Genomic DNA, 19,213 nt, shown 5'->3' with positions numbered 1-19,213 from the left:
ATACTAATAGCTATAATCCATATTTTTACAGATAATCTAATAGTAATATAAAATGGCTGTCAGTTTCCTTTCTGATTTACATTTATTTGTATAATACATATTGTACATTTTATACATATTTAACACCATAATTCAGATCCTGATGATTCTGATATAGATGCTATACAATAAATCGGATTTATAATTTAAGTCTTAATGCTAGTTTCAACGTGAATTTATGTTATTCACGCCGCAATTTTTCTACTTAGCAATAGTTTAAAACTAAGGAACCACGTTCCACGGAACAAAGCTGTTTGGTTCGGGTACTGGTATCTGAAAAAAAAACATTTGAATTACAATCATGTATTTAAACTTATTAAATATCTAGGTTAGAATTGAAAACTAAACACCGAAGTAGTTAGTCACAATAAAAAAAAGTATAAATATCAAATTATCTTATGTGTCGGATTGATTAGTACCGCTGCGAAGTTTGTACGTATGTATTTACATTGATGTCCAATTGATTGCTACGCATGTAGGAAACAATAAAATGTTTTATTTTTCCTTCTATGTATTTCGTATGTCTTTTACATCGATCTTTAAGAATCAGAAGATATAAAATAAGCGCCAATGTTTTAACAAAAATCCTCCCCGTATGGAAAGTATTTTGGAAGTGAAAACTTCTTTAGCGGCGTTGGGTATAAAATCTTAAACTCACGTCAGGACACGTGACCTGATCGAAAAAGCGTAAGACGTATAGATATCAAACATGCTCAACGTTAATAATCAAGTTTTCACTTCTGCCGGCACTCCCTGAGTGCAACCCGTCTTTTTTTATGTTATTATAGCTGAATTCGAAAATTTTAGTTTTATAGCATTCAAATGTAATGTTCAATCCCGCCTCGTGATCGATTTTTTTCTATTGAAAAATGTATGTTACTATACCTTTTTAATTATATGGTCTTCACAAGCCATTCGTATACGTGCTGAGGTCGCGGGCGAGTCCAGTCGGAACTCCAAGGGAGCCCCCGCGTCAGCTCGGGCAGCTCTTATAGCCTCCTTTATTGCAAAAAATATAGAGCTTGCCAGGAACAACGGTGGTTCTCCAACCGCCTGTAATACAAACATGTATATTTAATTCAGAGAAACGCAATTTCTTAGCTATTTTTCGATTGTTAAATGCTTAATGTGCACGATATTCAGTTAAAGTCATTGTAAAAGTACAATTTTATGGAATTCTCATTTGGTAATAACTTATTTAAAATCATAAATGCTTTAATATTGTGAACAATAATTAAATTTATTGACCGAGTATGAGTGTGCCTTATATTATATTATTATCAATAGATTGTGACCTCCAATTTCATATTATAAAACTGACCTTTGACGAGTAAACAGCTCTCAAATTAGGGGCTCCCTTAAGCAATGACACGTTGAATTCTTGAGGAATATCACCAAAACCGGGGATTTTATAAGCACCGGGTCCGCGAGAATACAAGGTGCCTGTTGGAGAATAGATTAACTCCTCCATCGTAAATAAGCCATAACCCTGTATGAATCCACCCTCAATTTGTCCGATATCTATAGCTGGGTTCAAACTCTCTCCTAAATCCATTACGATATCTGTTCTTATAACTAGATGATCACCAGACAAACAATCAATTTCCACTTCACTACAAGCAACGCCATATGTATAGTAATTAAAGGCTCTTCCTTCATTCCTATCAAAATTATACCCTAGTTCAGGTGTGGCATAAAATCCTGTTGCTGATAAGCCCACTCTATCAAAGTAAGCTGATGAAACCCAATCTTCCCATTTACCATTTGGATTCTTTTCTTTATAAGGTTTCAATCGCTCCGCTAAAACTTGACAAGCGTTCAGAACTGCCATTCCATTGAGGTCAGATCCAGCGCTTGCCGCAGTAGCGGACGTGTTTGGAACTTTATCAGTTGCAGTTTCACTAATATGAATTTTTGAAACATCAACCCCAAGAGCACGTGACGCTACTTGAATCATTTTTGTATGAAGTCCTTGACCCATTTCAGTGCCGCCGTGTGATATAAGTATTGAACCATCCATGTAAATAATGACAAGAGCACCGCTTTGATTCAAAAACTTCTCTGTGAATGCAATACCAAATTTAGTCGGTACAATAGATATCCCATGCTTACGCCATCTATGTTGCCTGAAATTAAAAATTATAATATGTTATTTTCACATATTTTTACACATGTTGACTATTTTTTTCTTCAATAATACATACTTATTGAATTTTTCTGCATCTTGCTTTCGTTGAGCCAAATTGCTTTTTTCAACACATTCGTCCCAACATTTTTGAAGTGTGCAATGGGTCAGAGTTTGTTTATAATGTGTTATATCGTTTTCTTTGTATAAATTGATTCTTCTTATTTCGATGGGATCCTTTCCGAGTTTATAAGCAATATCTAATATCATACTTTCACCTCCAAACATTCCTTGTGGGCCCCCGAACCCACGGAAAGCTGTATTCGAAGGTAGATTAGTCTTACAAATGTATCCAGTTACTTCGGCATTTGGAATGTGGTAAGCATTTTCAAAGTGAAACAGCGCTCTGTCGAGGACCTAAAAGAATGATTTAATAGCATATTAATTATTTTTATAATGACTATATTATGAGAAATTTCTAATTTTATTAACTTTCAACTTACTGGGCCAGATAAATCAAGAGAATATCCTCCATTATTGTAAATGTTCACAACAGCGCCGACTATCTTTCCTTCTTTTGTTACGGCAACTTTATATTTTATTAAGAATGGATGACGAGTACCAGTCATCATCATATCCTCATCGCGGTCTAACATGCATCGAACGGGCCTCTGCAGCTTATGAGCTGCAAACGCGACGGGCAAAGCAGTTAACATTCCTCGGGACTCTTTACCGCCAAATCCTCCGCCCATACGTTTAACTCTGGCCGTTATTTTATTCATTGGCACATGAATTATGTGACTGACGAGTTTCTGAAAACCAAAGAATATTTAATCACTTATTGCGTTTATTTTATATCTCAAATAGTAATAACTGTAATTAATCGTTATTCACCGCTATTTCAGTTGGATGTTGACTTGAGCAAAATATTTCAAGTTCATCGTCTTCTTTTTTCGGTATAACAAAAGCTGCATGAGTTTCTAAATAAAAGTGTTCCTGACCACCCATTCTGCATTCGCTTTCCAAAATAATATTATTAGGATCATCAAAAGCCATTTGCACATTCCCGTTTTTAATGCTCTTTTTGTATTCCTTATAAAAGCTTTGATGTTTAATAGCATCTTCTATTGTAACAATTATAGGCTGTAAATCTTCATACACTATTTTAACTTTTCGTGCTGCGGCTTGCGCAATTGTTTGACTTTCTCCAACTATAACCCCAATTATCTGACCCTGGCTTGTTACTGTCTTACTTATGAATAATTCTTCGTCATGAAATATAGGTCCGATAGCATTTTGCTCTGGGGTTAAATCTTTCGCTGAAAAGAAAGCTACTACTCCAGGATCTTTTAACGCTTCTTGAGGATCAACAGATACCAATTTAGCATGTGCTTTTGTGCTTAGAACAAACGCTAAATACAATTCATTTTCAGCTACGGGCATATCATCACAATAAATTGCTTCTCCTGTTACCTGTTTAAATGCGGACATATGTTGTATGGGTCTTCCAACTGCATCGCTTTTCACTTGCTTATCGTCAACTAACTCAAAGTATTGTGCACTTTTTGGTATCGCACCGTGAAATTGTTCTCCACCACTACTATGATAAGGAATGATGAGATCTTGATGTAAATAATCTTTAGAAATTTCTTTACCTATTGCCAAGTATGCCTTTAGAAACAAACTCAAGGTCAATGCACGTCTGTATAGGATATTTCCTCCTGGTGCTGAAGGACTAAGTGGGAACTCGTCTAACATTTGTGTATATGCCTTATCTAACATTTCTTCGTTCCATTTCATACCTTTTAAATATTCGCCAGTTTTTGTTGCAATTTTTGTAACTGGGGCCATACCACCAAATGCAATATTGATATTACTGATTTCATTCGTTGATTTTTCAAATTGCACGTTGACGGCAGCGGTAACTATAGAAATATCATCTTCCCGTCGTTTAGCCTGCTTAAAAGCTTTAACGTACTGGTAATTATTTGAATAAGGTATTTCAATTGATAGAAGTATCTCATTTGAACGTAATACATTTTTTCTATACCCCGTAAAGAAGTTTTCATCCATTAAAACTGAGCGGCGACCTTCTTTTGCACTTAAAATGTTCAGTTTAACTTTAAGTGCCATCAAAATAGGGTTTAAATCAGATATAGGACTTCCAGTCATAATATTACCACCTATTGATGCAACATTTCGTATTTGTTTGCCAGCAAACCAATTTAACATCTCATTTATTGTGACTAAAGTTCTAGTCTTAAATTTGGGTAATATTTCAATGTATTTTTTAAACGTATTTTCTATTTCCATTAATGTGACAGAAGCGCCAACAGATAAACCTTCATCTATTTCCTGTACTGAGTTTAATTCCGGTATGCTGGTAGGCATTATGATAACAGGATAAACACAATGTTTAAATTTTACCTCTACACCGACTTCAGTATTACCTACAACAATTTTTGCTTCGGGATATGTTTCTTTCAATGTCAATATACTCTCTATACTTGTAGGTCTGAACCAAGTAGTTTTGTCACCTCGAAACATTAAATATTGGTCATCGTAAGTCGAATACAACTTTAATTCTGGTGGGAAAATTGGCTCCTGACTCTGGTCATATGGCAAAAATGATGATTTATCAAAAATAAAGTCGGTTTCACTATTGTCAGTCTTATTTTTACAACAATCTTTGCCTAAACCACAAACGCCATTAGACATTCCATTCATAGTTCCATTCATAGTTCCATTACTGATTCGCTTTGACTCCCAATCTTCTAAGAATGTTTTATATCCTTCTATAATAGCTCGATAACCCGTGCATCTGCACAGATTTCCTTGGAAGGCTACCTCCATATCTGAATATTTGATTTTTTTGCAACTTCGAAGTAACGTGTACATGGACATAACAATGCCCGGTGTGCAGAAACCGCATTGAGATCCGTGAGCTTTCGCTATTCTTTCCTGGACGGGGTGAAGTTTTGTTTTCGTTGAACCGATACCCTCCACTGTAGTTACTGCTAAACCGTGCATTGCGCAGACTGGTGCTAAGCAAGCATTCACGGCCAGATGACTGTATTTATTCAGAAAATTCATGATATGAACATGATACCTATAGGAAATACCTAATAAAATTCCTACATTGTACTTATATTTTATAACTACTTAGGTGCCAACTTTAAATAAGTAAAATCCAATACAGACTTAGGTTAAGAGTGTGAGTTTAAATCGATTTAAAAAGCGATAGATACAAAGTTGTGAATCACTCCACTGCATGAAATTAAATTAGAATCGGAAAACGAAATTTATGTAGGTGACACCTATATAAATTACATATATCGACGTTCTATAATCACTAGAAAGTAGATAAACTTCCGTAACCACATAGTACATAGCTCTCTATTCCTACGTATTTAATTACTCATTAGACTTATAAATCTTAGGTAGTTAGGTACCTACTAACGTTACTAACTATTTATCGTTAAATTAATGTGTTCGTTTTAGCGTTCAGTTGCATCAAAATGTAGAAAACTTTTTTTTTTTTTACTCGAATTCTATCAACTCGAATTATAATATTTTCGTATAATTTACGTTTTTGCATACGTTATTTGCTAACTGAAAGATTACTCGTCCGAAAAACAACAAATGCTCAATTCCAGCCAAGTTTTCCTCAGATGGTGTATCAATGATAACAATATTGTAGTTGAATTGTTTAATAGGTTTATTTGCCGCTAATTGACGATTTGCCTACTACTAAATGCCTGGAAATCATTGTGATCGATAAACGAAACAATTTCCTGAAATTAGCAGGTGCTCACAGCGTGCGATATGTACCTACATAAATTATAAACGGTTTTAAATTTGTTTCACAATTTAAGAAAGGATACGATACTTTTTTTTCTTTTCTATTATACTTGGAGATCATAACTGTGCATGCGCCACAGCCGCCTTCTGCGCAGCCGAGCTTTGTTCCTGTGAGGCGAAGCTTTTTCCGTAGATACCACAGTAACGTCCATTCTGGATCTGGATTAGGCTCCACTACCTTAAAATTACAAACAGTGATTAAAATTGCATAGGTATATATAATTGCGTCTTAGGTATAGGTACGTCTTAAAGGCCTACTAAACATAATTATTAAGTACTTAATAACTACAAACACAAAATGATTTGGTCCTAAGTTCCTAACTAACGCATACTGTTTAATTCACTGGTTACTTAAAATTCTGAATAAAGTAAATTAGATTGCTTGAACCAACACAGTATAATGGGCATAATTAAGGAATACAATCATATACACAGTAGCAAATAGTTGCAATTATGATGATATGATTTCTATCTGGGAGGTCATTAGTACGTTCGGTCAACAGCTTGACAATTGACCTAACTGTCTGCCAGACAAATAATCTTTATTTATACTCGTGGCAGATGATGAAACGAATAGCAAAATATGCGTTGTCTTTATTGATATAATTTCACCCATCAAGAAAATTGGAATGCACAAATACTTCGAAATAACAATACCTAGGTACTACTTCATAATAATTAGTCAGGGATCAGTGATACTGATACTGATACTGAATTCATTTAAAGACGATAAGTTATCAGAAAATAAAAAATTGACTAATGGTCATCAAACAAATGCAATATAAATAACAGGGACCTAAATATTCGATCTTTATTTATTATTTTTTTTTTTTTTTTTTTTTTTTTTTTTTTTTTTTTTTTCGGCGGTAGGCGTAAAAAAAATAAACACGTGCTTTAATTTGCTCTTACGAATTTATTTTGTGAATAACAGTATTTTGATATTAATGGTGCTTTAAACCCCCTAAAGTACTCACCAATACATTTACCACTACTTTTTTAATATTACTAGCACTTCACTTTAACATTTTGGCAGTATGGAATCCATTAAACAATCCTTGGCACAAATGTCCGAGATGTTCAATAAAAAAATGATGGAATTTCAACAAGAATTACAGAAGACCTCTACAACCTCCAATTTGGCCAGTCCTCCATCAAGATTAGCTTCTGATTTCTTGGCTTTCCGAGCATTTGTTTTCACATCGCTACAGTGTTTGCAGTCCCAGGTTGACGCCCTAACTCATTTATATGACAATCTAGAGATGAGAAACCGACGCAAAATCCTCTTAGTGCATGGTATACCAGAAGCCAAAGATGAAAACACCCTCAATTCTACGGTTGATACAATAATTAAACACACTAGTGCACAACACCTTTCTACTGAGGATATTAGCCGCTGCCATCGTATGGGCTCTATTAAGGACGGCAAGCCTAGACCCGTACTTATAAAATTCCGTGACCTCAATATAAAGCAGCAGATATGGTCATCCAAGACTAAGTTGAAGGGCTCTGGCATCACCTTGTCCGAATTCCTCACCAAAAGCCGACATGAAACTTTCATGGCTGCTAGGAACCAGTTTGGCGTTTCCAAGTGTTGGACCAGGGATGGCAGAATATTCGTCATAGACTCAAATGGAGCGCGTCATCGCGTTGAGAGTGTTGGTGATCTCAAGTGCATCCCTTGTAATGTTGCTGAGAATAACAAGCCTCCTCCAACTTCATCAGCTTCTAATAGTGACCTTTCTAAAGATGTAAGAGGTGTTCCTCGCTCTAAAAGGCCAACTAGAGCTAAGTAGTCTTGTTTTATTTAATATCAGTTTCCAAGATTATGTTATGCTTTCTTTCTTAAACTCTTACTTATTTTTATTCCATAATTGGCATATACTTAATTCTTTACTTGACTGTTAGCTGACTCTCAAAGTACTTAATAATTAATTTCTATTTCTGTGTACTGCTTTTACTTAACTTTTTATGGATACCGTTCTTTGCATATGTATTTCTTACCGTACCTTCACTTTTGTTAAATATCAAATATCAATGTTGTTTTGTTTGTTGATGTCTAATTGTCAAAGTCATGGCTTGTCAAAAATCAAATGTCATTGTTAAAGTTGTCTCGGATATTGCCAGTTATAATTTCTGTTAAGATAATGTTCTTTTTTTTATGTTTAAAATAAGTGGTGTTATTGTTAAATATTAATTATTTATTATCTTTCGATTTCTCTTTTAAAACTGTCAAACTGTCAATTTTTATTTAATAATTTAGTGCTTACATAAGTTACATTTACTGTTGCGGTGGGTACAGGGTAACCGAGCATACCTTTGTCTTATAAATTATAACTTTAGTTTTTTATTTATTATTATTATATTTATTTGTATTTTGTATATATTATTTTTAATTTATTTATTTATAGATATTTATTTATATATTATTATATTATATCATTTCATGTCAGATGTTAGTATAAACATTGACAATGCCGATTTATTATCTGAATCATCGCTCTGTAGCGAAGATAGTTTTCATAGTGCTATTCCACCTCCTCTTGATTTTTCCCTTACTACCTTATTTAACGATGTCCCTAAAAATTTTAATGCCATCCACATAAATGCACAAAGTATTCCGGCACATTTTCCTGACATGCTCTCATCGTTTACATCAAGAAATATCCATGCCATCCTTGTCTCTGAATCCTGGCTCAAACCTTGTCATCCTTCTGCTGCTTATTCGATTCCTGGTTTTCACCTCATACGCAACGATCGTGTTGGCAAGGGAGGTGGTGGCGTGGCGATCTACCTCCGGTCTCACATCCCCTTTAAATTAATTTGCTCTTCCCCTCAGCCTCCTCCTCCTAATTCCATCGAACATCTCCTCATCGAAGTCCATTTGCCGCATTCCAAAATCCTCCTTGGCGCTTTCTACAGTCCTTCTCTCTCCATTGATTACTTTTCCTCCTTTGATAAACTCCTTGGTAACCTGTCTCCCCAATATGAGCATTTAATTTTTATGGGTGATTTTAACACATGTTTGCTCCGAGGTGATACCCGTGCTAATAAGCTGCTTTCCATCCTCAACTCTCACAATCTCCACACCCTTTCCTCAAATCCTACTCACTACTTTCCTGGCTGTAATCCTTCACTTATAGACCTTATGATTGTTTCCTTACCAAACTTCATATCCAAGCATGGGCAGTGTTCTGCCGATGCCTTCTCCTTTCACGACCTCATTTACCTTTCATATAAGCTCCAATCCCCTAAATTCAAACCTTCCACTCTTCTGCTTCGTAACTTTGTGGGAATGGACAGAAATGCACTCCGCTGTGATGCGCAGAATATTTGTTGGAGTGAGGTGTATGACGCTGAGCCAATTGATACGAAAGTATCATTATTTAACTCTTTGCTTATTGATTTGTATGACAAACATGCACCTCTACGACCCGTTAAAAAGAAGCACACCCCGGCACCTTGGCTTTCACCAGAGCTTAAAAGTTTATCTTCTAAAAGGAATCGAGCTAAATGTAAACTTAAGACTGCTCAGACGGACGAAGCACGGGCAAAGTACAAAAGTATACGTAATCGCTGCAACGTATTGTGCAGAGACGCTCAACGACGTCACATCCATAAATCCCTTGAGAACGGTGATTCGGTTTCAAATTGGAAATTTTTGAAAAGTTTAGGAGCTGGTAAAGTGACGCATAACACTCCTAGCAATATAAACATCGATCAGCTAAACGTGCACTTTACGTCGTCTCCTTCCCTTGAAACTAGTGTGAAAAACCGTACTCTAGCCCACCTCTCATCACTCCCTTCTCCTAATTATCCTCCTTTCCTTTTCAGTCTTGTTACCGATCGCGACGTTAATAAAACCATATTGTCAATATCATCAAACGCAGTTGGCTGTGACCTTGTAAGCCGTAATATGATCATTCCTATCCTTGACATAATTGTTCCCATTATCACTCACATTTTCAACACCTCCATCTCAACTGGCATTTTTCCAAGCGCTTGGAGAGATGCTCAAGTTATTCCTCTGCCCAAAAAACTTAATCCTAATTCTTTTACCGACTACCGTCCCATCTCCATACTACCTTTCCTTTCGAAAGTCCTTGAACGTCTCCTTCATCTGCAACTTACTACCTTCCTTAATACACATAATATCCTCAGTGATTTCCAATCTGGTTTCCGCCCTGGTCATAGTACGACTACAGCCTTGATCAAGGTGACAGACGACATTCGTGCTGGTATTGACAATAAGCAGCTCACAGTTCTGGCTCTTTTAGATTTCAGTAATGCTTTTACTACTGTCGACTTCGATATACTGCTGAGTTTGCTAGGTGTTATTAATTTTTCTCCTTTGGTAACTGACTGGTTCCGTTCCTACCTTACTTGTCGGAGGCAGCGTATCATGATGGGTTCCAAACACTCGTCTTGGTGCGGAGTCTCTGCTGGTGTTCCACAAGGGGGCGTCTTGTCTCCTCTCCTCTTCTCCATTTTCATCAACTCCTTATGTTCCCGTTTGACGGCTCCGTACCATATGTATGCAGACGATTTACAAATTTATACCCAGTCTACTCTCGCTGACTTACCTAAGGCAATTGACTTTTGTAACTCTGAATTGGCAACAATACTTAAATGGAGCAATGAATTTGGACTAAAAATCAATCCTTCCAAAAGCAATATCATCATAATCGGTAGTCCTTATATGATTTCAGAAATCGACTGGGGTATTTTACCAAGCATCAAAATCGGTGGCGTAGTCTTGCCTTACCAAAAGGTAGTCAAAAACTTAGGCGTGCTGTTTGATCAAACGCTCTCCTGGTCCAATCATGTCCAGGAATTAAGCCGCAGGGTTTATGCTGCTTCATCTACGCTCCGGCGGCTTCGTAACTTTTTGCCCATTCCCACGAAGATTATGCTAGCGCAATCCCTTCTTCTTCCTATTCTTGATTACGCTGATGCATGTTATCCTGATTTATCAGTTGAGCTTACTGAAAAACTTGAGCGGCTCCAAAATTTTTGCATAAGATTTATTTTCGGCCTTCGGAAATATGATCATGTCTCTTTCTATAGAAAAAAGCTCAAGTGGCTCCCCATCCGTTTTCGCCGGAATCTGCATTTGTTGCATTTACTTTTCCGTATCCTTTTTGACCCTTCCGCTCCTACGTACCTTAGAAACCAATTTTCCTTCTTGCGCAATGAAAACTATACCCTTCGTTCGGTTGACAGACTTACCTTATGTGTCCCTGTGCGACGTACCAACTTTTTTGGGAAATCTTTTACGGTAACTGCTGTTAATCTTTGGAATGCATTGCCACTACCAATCAAACAAGCTAAGAATTTATCATGTTTTAAAAACCTCCTTCGTCGTCACTTTCTGTCATCCGCTTTCAACTCGGCATAGTAACTTTTATTGTTTTAAATTTTTATATTAGTATGTATTATATATGTATTATATGTATTATATAATTATATATTATATGTATATATATTTATGGTATATTTGTATAATATAAGTAGACATATGTATATTATATATTATATAAGTATATTTTTGTATGTACTGTAGTGTCGTATATATGTTTATGTACAGTATATAATTTATAAATTGTTATGTGTTTTAATCTTCTTATATTTTATTTTGTTTACAGTGACATCATTATCATTATTATTATTTTTTTTTTCTTTTTTCTCTCGACCTACCTTTACAACTTAATTGAGCTGATTACCTTCTGCCCTGGTTGCCTGGAAGAGATCACTTCTAAGTGATAAGGCCGCCAAATACACTAAACTGCTCCTTGCTTTTATTTTTGTGTGTTCTAGTATGTAAGTCTGTTTAGTTGTATTAAAGAGTAAATAAATAATATTTTTGTTAGTAGATAACGCCACAGGAACGAGCGCACCTAGAATTTGTGGTTTTTCAATAGCCTTTGGCGTTCTTCAAGTAAAAGTATGTCCTTAAGAATTGTATAATAGGTAGTCTTTAATATCTCTAATTCATTATCTTTTTATATAATACAGTATGATCCTTATATATATTTTTCCAGAGTTCCATCAGATTTTTCATGACACCTCGTGACATCATGGTACGTAGCACAATCGGAGGAAGTCCTTATTGAAATTTACTTTCGACTTTCTTCAAATTTTATCGGGTCAGTGGCATACATTTGATACCTACAATCAATCTTATTATCACATGCACCAAGATAGAATATAACCTTAATGTAATCGCTTGATAAATATTAAATATATTATCAGCAAATTGTTATGATTTATGTTTCACAACTCCAATTGAATTATCTCTATTAGAAATTCCTTGTAGTAAGTTACCACTTACGTATATTTCAATCGCATTTTATAACTTACTACTATTAAGTATTCGGTAATAATAATTAGGTACCTACCTACGCACGCAATAAATTGAAATTACATTTTTCTTTTGAAACATTTTTTTAAAATTCAGAAATCCTTAAAATAAAGTTTATTTCAAGATATATTTCCTAATTCCTACGAAACAAATAATTTTTTCACTGAATATTGTGTCGGTATGATTAGTTAGACGCAGACGGCAGAGTTGATGTATTTACCTATTATTTGTGCTATTATCCTATATTATATTTACCCTAAATGTAAATGAGAAACTTTTCCGCGCTTTAAACCAATCTGTAATAGCCCATGTCAGAGGAATAACGAAAAAAATACTCAACTAAGTACATATATTAAATTTAGAATAATAAAAAAGCAAAACTTTAAAGCTAGGCAAATTTGTAATCGCTACGGCTAAACATAACATCTTACTGGCCCATGGAAGTTTCATTTGTTGCCCTGGCCATACATATTATAGTACATAACTATAGCATCAATTTAAAGCATTGTATTAAAAAAGGTGTAGAACATACAATTTGACTACCAGAAAGGCATACGGTACTTTCTTCTCCTCGGGATATCAGTGCTACGAAAGCTATTTCCGTTATTTTTAAGTGACAAAATGCCTTAACTTAACCCTATTAAAAAAATGGCACGTTTAGCTTATACATACTCTTAAATTACTTTAATATTTAATATAAATTATCCTAATGCTTAACATTCTAACACAAAATTTACCTATTTATATACCGTTAACTGACTATTGCCTAGCTACTAGTTATTATTCTGTGCTATTGCAAAAATATTTCATGAGACGGACTCAGAATAAAAAAATTTATTCCAAATCAAAGTAAAGTTACAAAGCTGTCTGTACCTGTACCTAGTAACTAATTAGTCCCTTCACACTCTTTTTGTTGGTTTAATAAATTGCATTTGCAACACTGTTTTTATTTAATAACTAGTAATCAATACCCACAGTCAAAAAAACTTCACTGCTTAATATGTAACGCTAATGATTAATTGCTACAGGTTTATTATCGCAATGAGTTAATTAATTATTAATCGTTTTTATTAATTGTTTTAAACTGCATGTTGACTATACGAGCAACGGAAAAATATAATATCCCGGGAAAGATATCACTGCCCGATTACGATTTTTTACGAATAAGTTTCCTATTTATATAAAAATATATCATTAAATAATAACATAATCCTATTAAAACTTTATAGTGCGTCGCCGATTTTCATTGTTTCCATTACTTATATGCAAGCAGAAATCATAATAATTCGATTTTTTTAAATAGATAACTACATTTAAATCGAATCGATGGTGGTACTTTTTTAATTTTATTTTTATATTTTTATGAAATTATTACATATTTTAATCATATATCCAACAATAAATTTTATTCTCTGTTAATACCCATTTATGCATGATATTGGATATGAAACTAAGTTTGTATTCAGCTAATGAATAATTTCCGGTAATAAAGTGAAATATTACCTACCTCTATGTAGAAATAATTACGACGATGACATAGCATTTAGCTTTCGCCGCCTTATGTTTATAATTAAGGCGTTAACTTAAAAGAGAAATTAGCGGAAGAGAAGCGAATCATATCTCCTGTTCTGGATTACGTACCTTATATTACAAGCGGTAAATAATAAAACATGTATGTATCTATTGTGAAAATATAACTCCAATTTAAATCCCTTTTTGGAACTCAGCTTCTGTAACTGTTCGTGTGATTTCTGAATCCGTTAAATAGATCGGATAGGAACGAAATAAAATCCGATACCTAACATACTTCATGTTTCTAATTATTATATGAGGGGTCAACTCTTAATGATCGTATCATCGTCATCATCCCCAGAACCTCTATGTTCCCACAGCTGGTACATGGGAAAGTAATGAAAGCATACCTATGTACAATCAATCAAAAGTAAGTATATAGATGTACAGGTTACATGTTACAAATACATATATCGTCCCCAATTCAGAATTTTTCTGTAGAGATAATTTACTGATAATTTTTCTGGAGAGTCTGGTCACTGACTGCTTAGAATCTTAAATGATACCTATGGTATTTGTAAGGACGTTAGGCATAATTATTTAAAGTTAGTTGTTTTACGATTTTGGTAGTAGGTACCTATCCAATATTCACATATTTATTTAAAATAAGCCGTTGAGACTTCTGATGATTATTGACATTTAAATTTTATTATCATTTCAAAATATTCCCTATAGGTCGCTACGCTTGAATTACAAAACCACTACATATTTTTTGTATCCGTAGTTCTCTGTTTATCATAAAATGAAGGTACCCTTCTGACCTTACTGATATAGAGCATACGATCAACGTGGCCTTCTTAACCTGAATAGAGCGTAATTATTATTGGTCGTGATCTATTTTATTCTCGAGTTCATAATAGGAAATCTTCACATTCATAACAATTGAATTAAAATGTAATATTTGTGATATAATTAAAGGTTTTCAAACTAACCTATTAATCAATTAAGTAAACAACCTATTACAAAAATCTATATCCAGATAGATACAGAGCAGGAATTATTATTGTTAGAATAAAAAATGTTAGGAAGAACATTTTCAGGTGAACTTTGCTGATAGATGGCTTTGGTGAACGTTACACGATTCCGACTGAAGAAGAGTTATGTTTTTATGAAAGTGGTGAGAGGTGTCAATTGATTTATCTTACTCGAGGAAGTGTCATCATTTCAGTATTAAAAAATAAAGCAAAATTAAAGATTTTTTGTGCCAAAATGTAATCTCAACAAGAATTAATAATGATTATAAACTTCATTCGGGTTTGAGTGTCGTATCAAAATAAATAATCTTACCGATTAATTCGAATATTTTGTATTTACATGTTTTATTGGAATTTTCAGCTTTATAATAGTAGTATTAGTTTTATCCGCAGTTTTATCCGCAGACCGCAACCGGGGGAAAAATATTACCCGTAGACCCACCAGTGGGTCATAGCGGGGGGACCACGGGTAATACGCCATAAGAGTAAAAAAATTAAACTCGATGGCCGGGAACACGAATTGGCATTTATTTTTGGTTATTATCTAGTAATTTATAGCAACAATTCATAATTTTAAATTAATAATTAATCAGATTAATTACATACTAATCAATTAATTATTTTTGCTACAAGGTATTTTTACCCTTCGTTCAAGCGTGTGAGCATCGTTATTACTTACCTACACAGTTTTTCAACGTGTAATTTTATAACAAGAAATGATGTTTTTGGTGTTAATATATTCAATAATTTCCTTGTTGCAAGTCGATGTTAATAATTAGCTTAGCGCCATATGAACCATAACCGGATAAAATATACATTAGATATTTGTTAGGTACTTACACCTAGGTACTATTTAAACAAACTACGCCCGATGGATGATGTTTTTTATCTGACTGAAGAATTCCAATAAAAATCACGGAAATGTTTAGATAGGACATAGATAAGCAAAATTTGGCTGAAAATGTTCTATATAATGTAAAATAGGTATGTAAAATTACTAATCTATTCAGTATTCTCTCACACACATATCGCATTGTGTATTTAGGTACTTACATATGTTTTGTGTGAATAGGCAACAATCCTTCGTGAAGCTACTTGCTCTGCCTGTTACAAAACTCGTATAGAAATATATACGAAAGTTTGTCGAGTGACGAGGCGACAGATGAACACGAAAGTGTAATATGCTGAGGTAATATGCACTAAGTAGGTGTAAGAATTTACATATAAAATTCTCATAAAATATTGTGCATTTTTGTCTTTATTACGTAAACAAAATTTAAATATTTGTGTTTAAAATAGTGTCATGTCTATTAAAATATTATATAATATCCATATTATACTTACAGTATAATAACAATTTAGTAAGTAAGCTCTTTAAACTACATACCTAAATCATCAAGAATGCATAATAAGTTAATACTAATACATATGTAACAATAGGTACTAATAATTTATAATTATGTATATTTATATCACGGCCACTCATTATCATTTTTTTTATTCAAATAGATTCTAGGAATCATCATTACATAGCTGCTGGTCGTAAATAGCAATAATGCTTCGGACTTCGGAAAGCGGTTTCTGCAGATAGAAGTCGGCAAAAAACTAGTTGAAAGATATTACTCTACCGGACAAACTAACAATCTCCTATGCTTTATACGTATATAATGTTTAGATATGTATTTTCTGTGATTCAAAGTGTCAATTTGTATACTTATACTAACGGAGAACTAACTATCCAACACTATACATAGCATCTAAAGAAAACATTTAAATACAATCATATTTGATTAATTAAGAATAGAGTGGGTCGTAAATATCGAAAGCTCCTTTGAATTGTAGAATGTAGATCGTTGTCGTGCGTGGGAAACTTTTCCTTGAACTTAAAATATATCTACTTAAAAATATACATAGGTAAGTATACCTATGTATATTTTTAAGCTTTTTGTTATATATTCATTTTAGCTTTATATAGGTATTTAATAATACATTGAAACAAATGTAAGTGGCAATGAAATTGTAAAAACAATATTTTTTATTGAATACCATAGAGTTATAAATAGCTTCGTAGATTATCTGAAGGGTGTAATTTAACCTTAATTAAAGTATTGATTAAAATAACTGGTTTTTCTTACAAATGTCAATGTAGCGTTTAAATATTTGAATTTTGAGGCATTATTTTTTCTTTCACCGATATTATTTATACTTTTATACGAGCCGTATACTTATTATTAATTATTATTATTCTATCTGCTTACCTATTCCTTCATTTTACTGTTCTTGACTCCTTAAATTATATTAGTGGTTTTAACGGTACAACTGAAGATTTACTAAGTAGAGAAATGAAAAGCTTTAATAAATCATTCAAAACAAATATTTATGCAATCTTCTCTTATCGTCATATTTAATTATGTATTGTATATGTTTGTGCATTTGATATCTTGGTACTTACTCATAAAACAACATTAACTAGCGTTATGTTTGTGTGATTGTGTGCTTCGAGAAGCTTTTTCGTTTGAAGTTTCATGCTGGAGTTTCACCATTCAAATTGGCAACGTGCTTTTGTAAAAATTGAGTGAACATACTATCTTTCCTTTCTGACTGACCGGTTGGCTTGGTTGGTAGTGGCCCTGCCTTCAAAGCCAGAGGTCGTGGGTTCGATTCCCACCCGGGGAAAATATTTGTGTGATAAATATAGATGTTTGCTCTGTGTCTGGGTGTTAATTATCTAGATATAAGTATTTATTTAAAATTATATACATAATACATATTATGTATGTTTATCAGCCATCTGGTTTCCATAACACGAGCGAAAGCTTGGTATGTGATCAGATCGTGCCGTGTGTGAAAATTGTCCTGAAATATTTATTTATTTCTTTCAATATTAATTTTCATAATACATCTATTGGTACGTGAGCCATAACTTTCCGCTAGTTAGGTATAATTACATACTAACTCACTTGCTCTTTATAATTATTATTGACTATTGATGAGATGCATCCAGTTATTACTTTTATTAACGTTGTAGACTTATAGACGTACCCATTACCCTTATTACGAGAGATACAAGGCATATTATTATCAATCAATTATTTAATGTAGTTAATTACTTAAGAGTAAGAAATAGTGTATACTTATAACTTAGTGTCGTTATAACTAAGTTATAAGTAAAAAAAATTTTTTTTCGTGCCAACTTCTTATACCTACCTATCTAACTTATGTTTTTTATCTCCCCAAAAAAAGTGATCGAAATTCTTGAATTCTCTTTGTAGTTTGTACAATATTTCAAAAAGCCAGTTGGCATTGCGCAATGTAAGTATAATTGCTAGGAAATATTTATAACGTACATAGGTACCTTTTATATAATTAATTTAGACTCTAGGTTTATTTTTACCTCACTAATAACACGAAAAACAAAAAGACACATGTACATAATATGTTATTTTTATTCGAACAAGGATTTCTGCAGATAAGTAGATGTTTCTTTAATTTCTACTAGGTATTGAATTATAAGTGCGGTGTCATTTACCAAGCAAAACAAGTTAATCTTCATTCCTGAGATAATAATAATAGAGAATATATCATCCTTAGCTCTAGATATTATTATTTCATGATAAAAATATTTGTATTGAGAAGCTTTAACATTCAATTTATTGTCCATACAGATTATGTGATCTCAATAGGAGTATTAGGTACCATAGGTACCCTACCTACATACTTAGATGACTCAAATTGAAACAGAGACATGTGTTACAATAAAACAAACATATTATATAAACCGCACTTTTCTTTAGTATCAATATTCAATTGATAATTTTCTAACTCACCTTCTTGCCGTTCACATAAAACACCAACTCTGTCGTAACTTCACCGTTGCCTTCATCAAAATTCAAAATGCCCATGTTTATGACACAACAATGTACTTTTGTTTTGTAAGGACGCCTTACTCACTCGCGAGTTAAAACTACACTGAGTTGTCCCTCGGAGAGCTGACTATATTCCACAATCTTCTCCCAACATCATCGCGCAATATAAATATACACTTACAAATGATAACACAATATACGTATACTCAATTATTATCAGCTATCTATACAGCGACTCTTATCGAGTCCACTGGTATTTTACTCACATCAATATGTCCAAAATTAGGTACTAGATAGATATACATATATATATTTGTTACCATCTATATAAACTTGACTTTTCTCAATGTCGAGACCTCTGAAGTCCACTATGGCATAACGTATGCAACATTAATTATTCAAGTTTTTAGTTAAGGCG

General features: G+C 33.5%; 1 protein-coding gene across 1 annotated transcript; it reads right to left on the bottom strand.

The window, feature by feature from the left end:
• Positions 1-23: 23 nt before the first annotated feature.
• Positions 24-18,924, bottom strand: ry (xanthine dehydrogenase rosy). Its single transcript, XM_090120596.1, has 8 exons — positions 18,757-18,924; positions 6,049-6,203; positions 3,059-5,234; positions 2,668-2,976; positions 2,244-2,581; positions 1,361-2,165; positions 925-1,092; positions 24-312 (listed from the first exon to the last, which is right to left on the bottom strand). Exons 1-8 carry the CDS (start codon positions 18,829-18,831, stop codon positions 262-264), a joined length of 4,077 nt encoding a protein of 1,358 aa, XP_089976722.1. The 5' UTR covers positions 18,832-18,924; the 3' UTR covers positions 24-261.
• Positions 18,925-19,213: the final 289 nt, after the last annotated feature.

The sequence above is a fragment of the Colias eurytheme genome, chromosome 4 (genome assembly GCF_061535395.1).
Source record: "Colias eurytheme isolate Ceu_HAF_F1 chromosome 4, ilColEury1 Martin Lab GWU primary, whole genome shotgun sequence".
Lineage (NCBI taxonomy): Eukaryota > Metazoa > Arthropoda > Insecta > Lepidoptera > Pieridae > Colias > Colias eurytheme.
This window is presented reverse-complemented; position numbering and strand designations above follow the sequence as displayed.

Bases quoted from the DNA above. Each gene is read 5' to 3' on its own strand.
- ry (XM_090120596.1), bottom strand. From the start codon at position 18,831: ATGGGCATTTTGAATTTTGATGAAGGCAACGGTGAAGTTACGACAGAG. The intron at 2,977-3,058 runs GTGAATAACGAT...TTTGGTTTTCAG, and splicing joins AACATCCAACTGAAATAGCG to AAACTCGTCAGTCACATAAT. The intron at 2,582-2,667 runs GTAAGTTGAAAG...TCATTCTTTTAG, and splicing joins CTCTTGATTTATCTGGCCCA to GTCCTCGACAGAGCGCTGTT.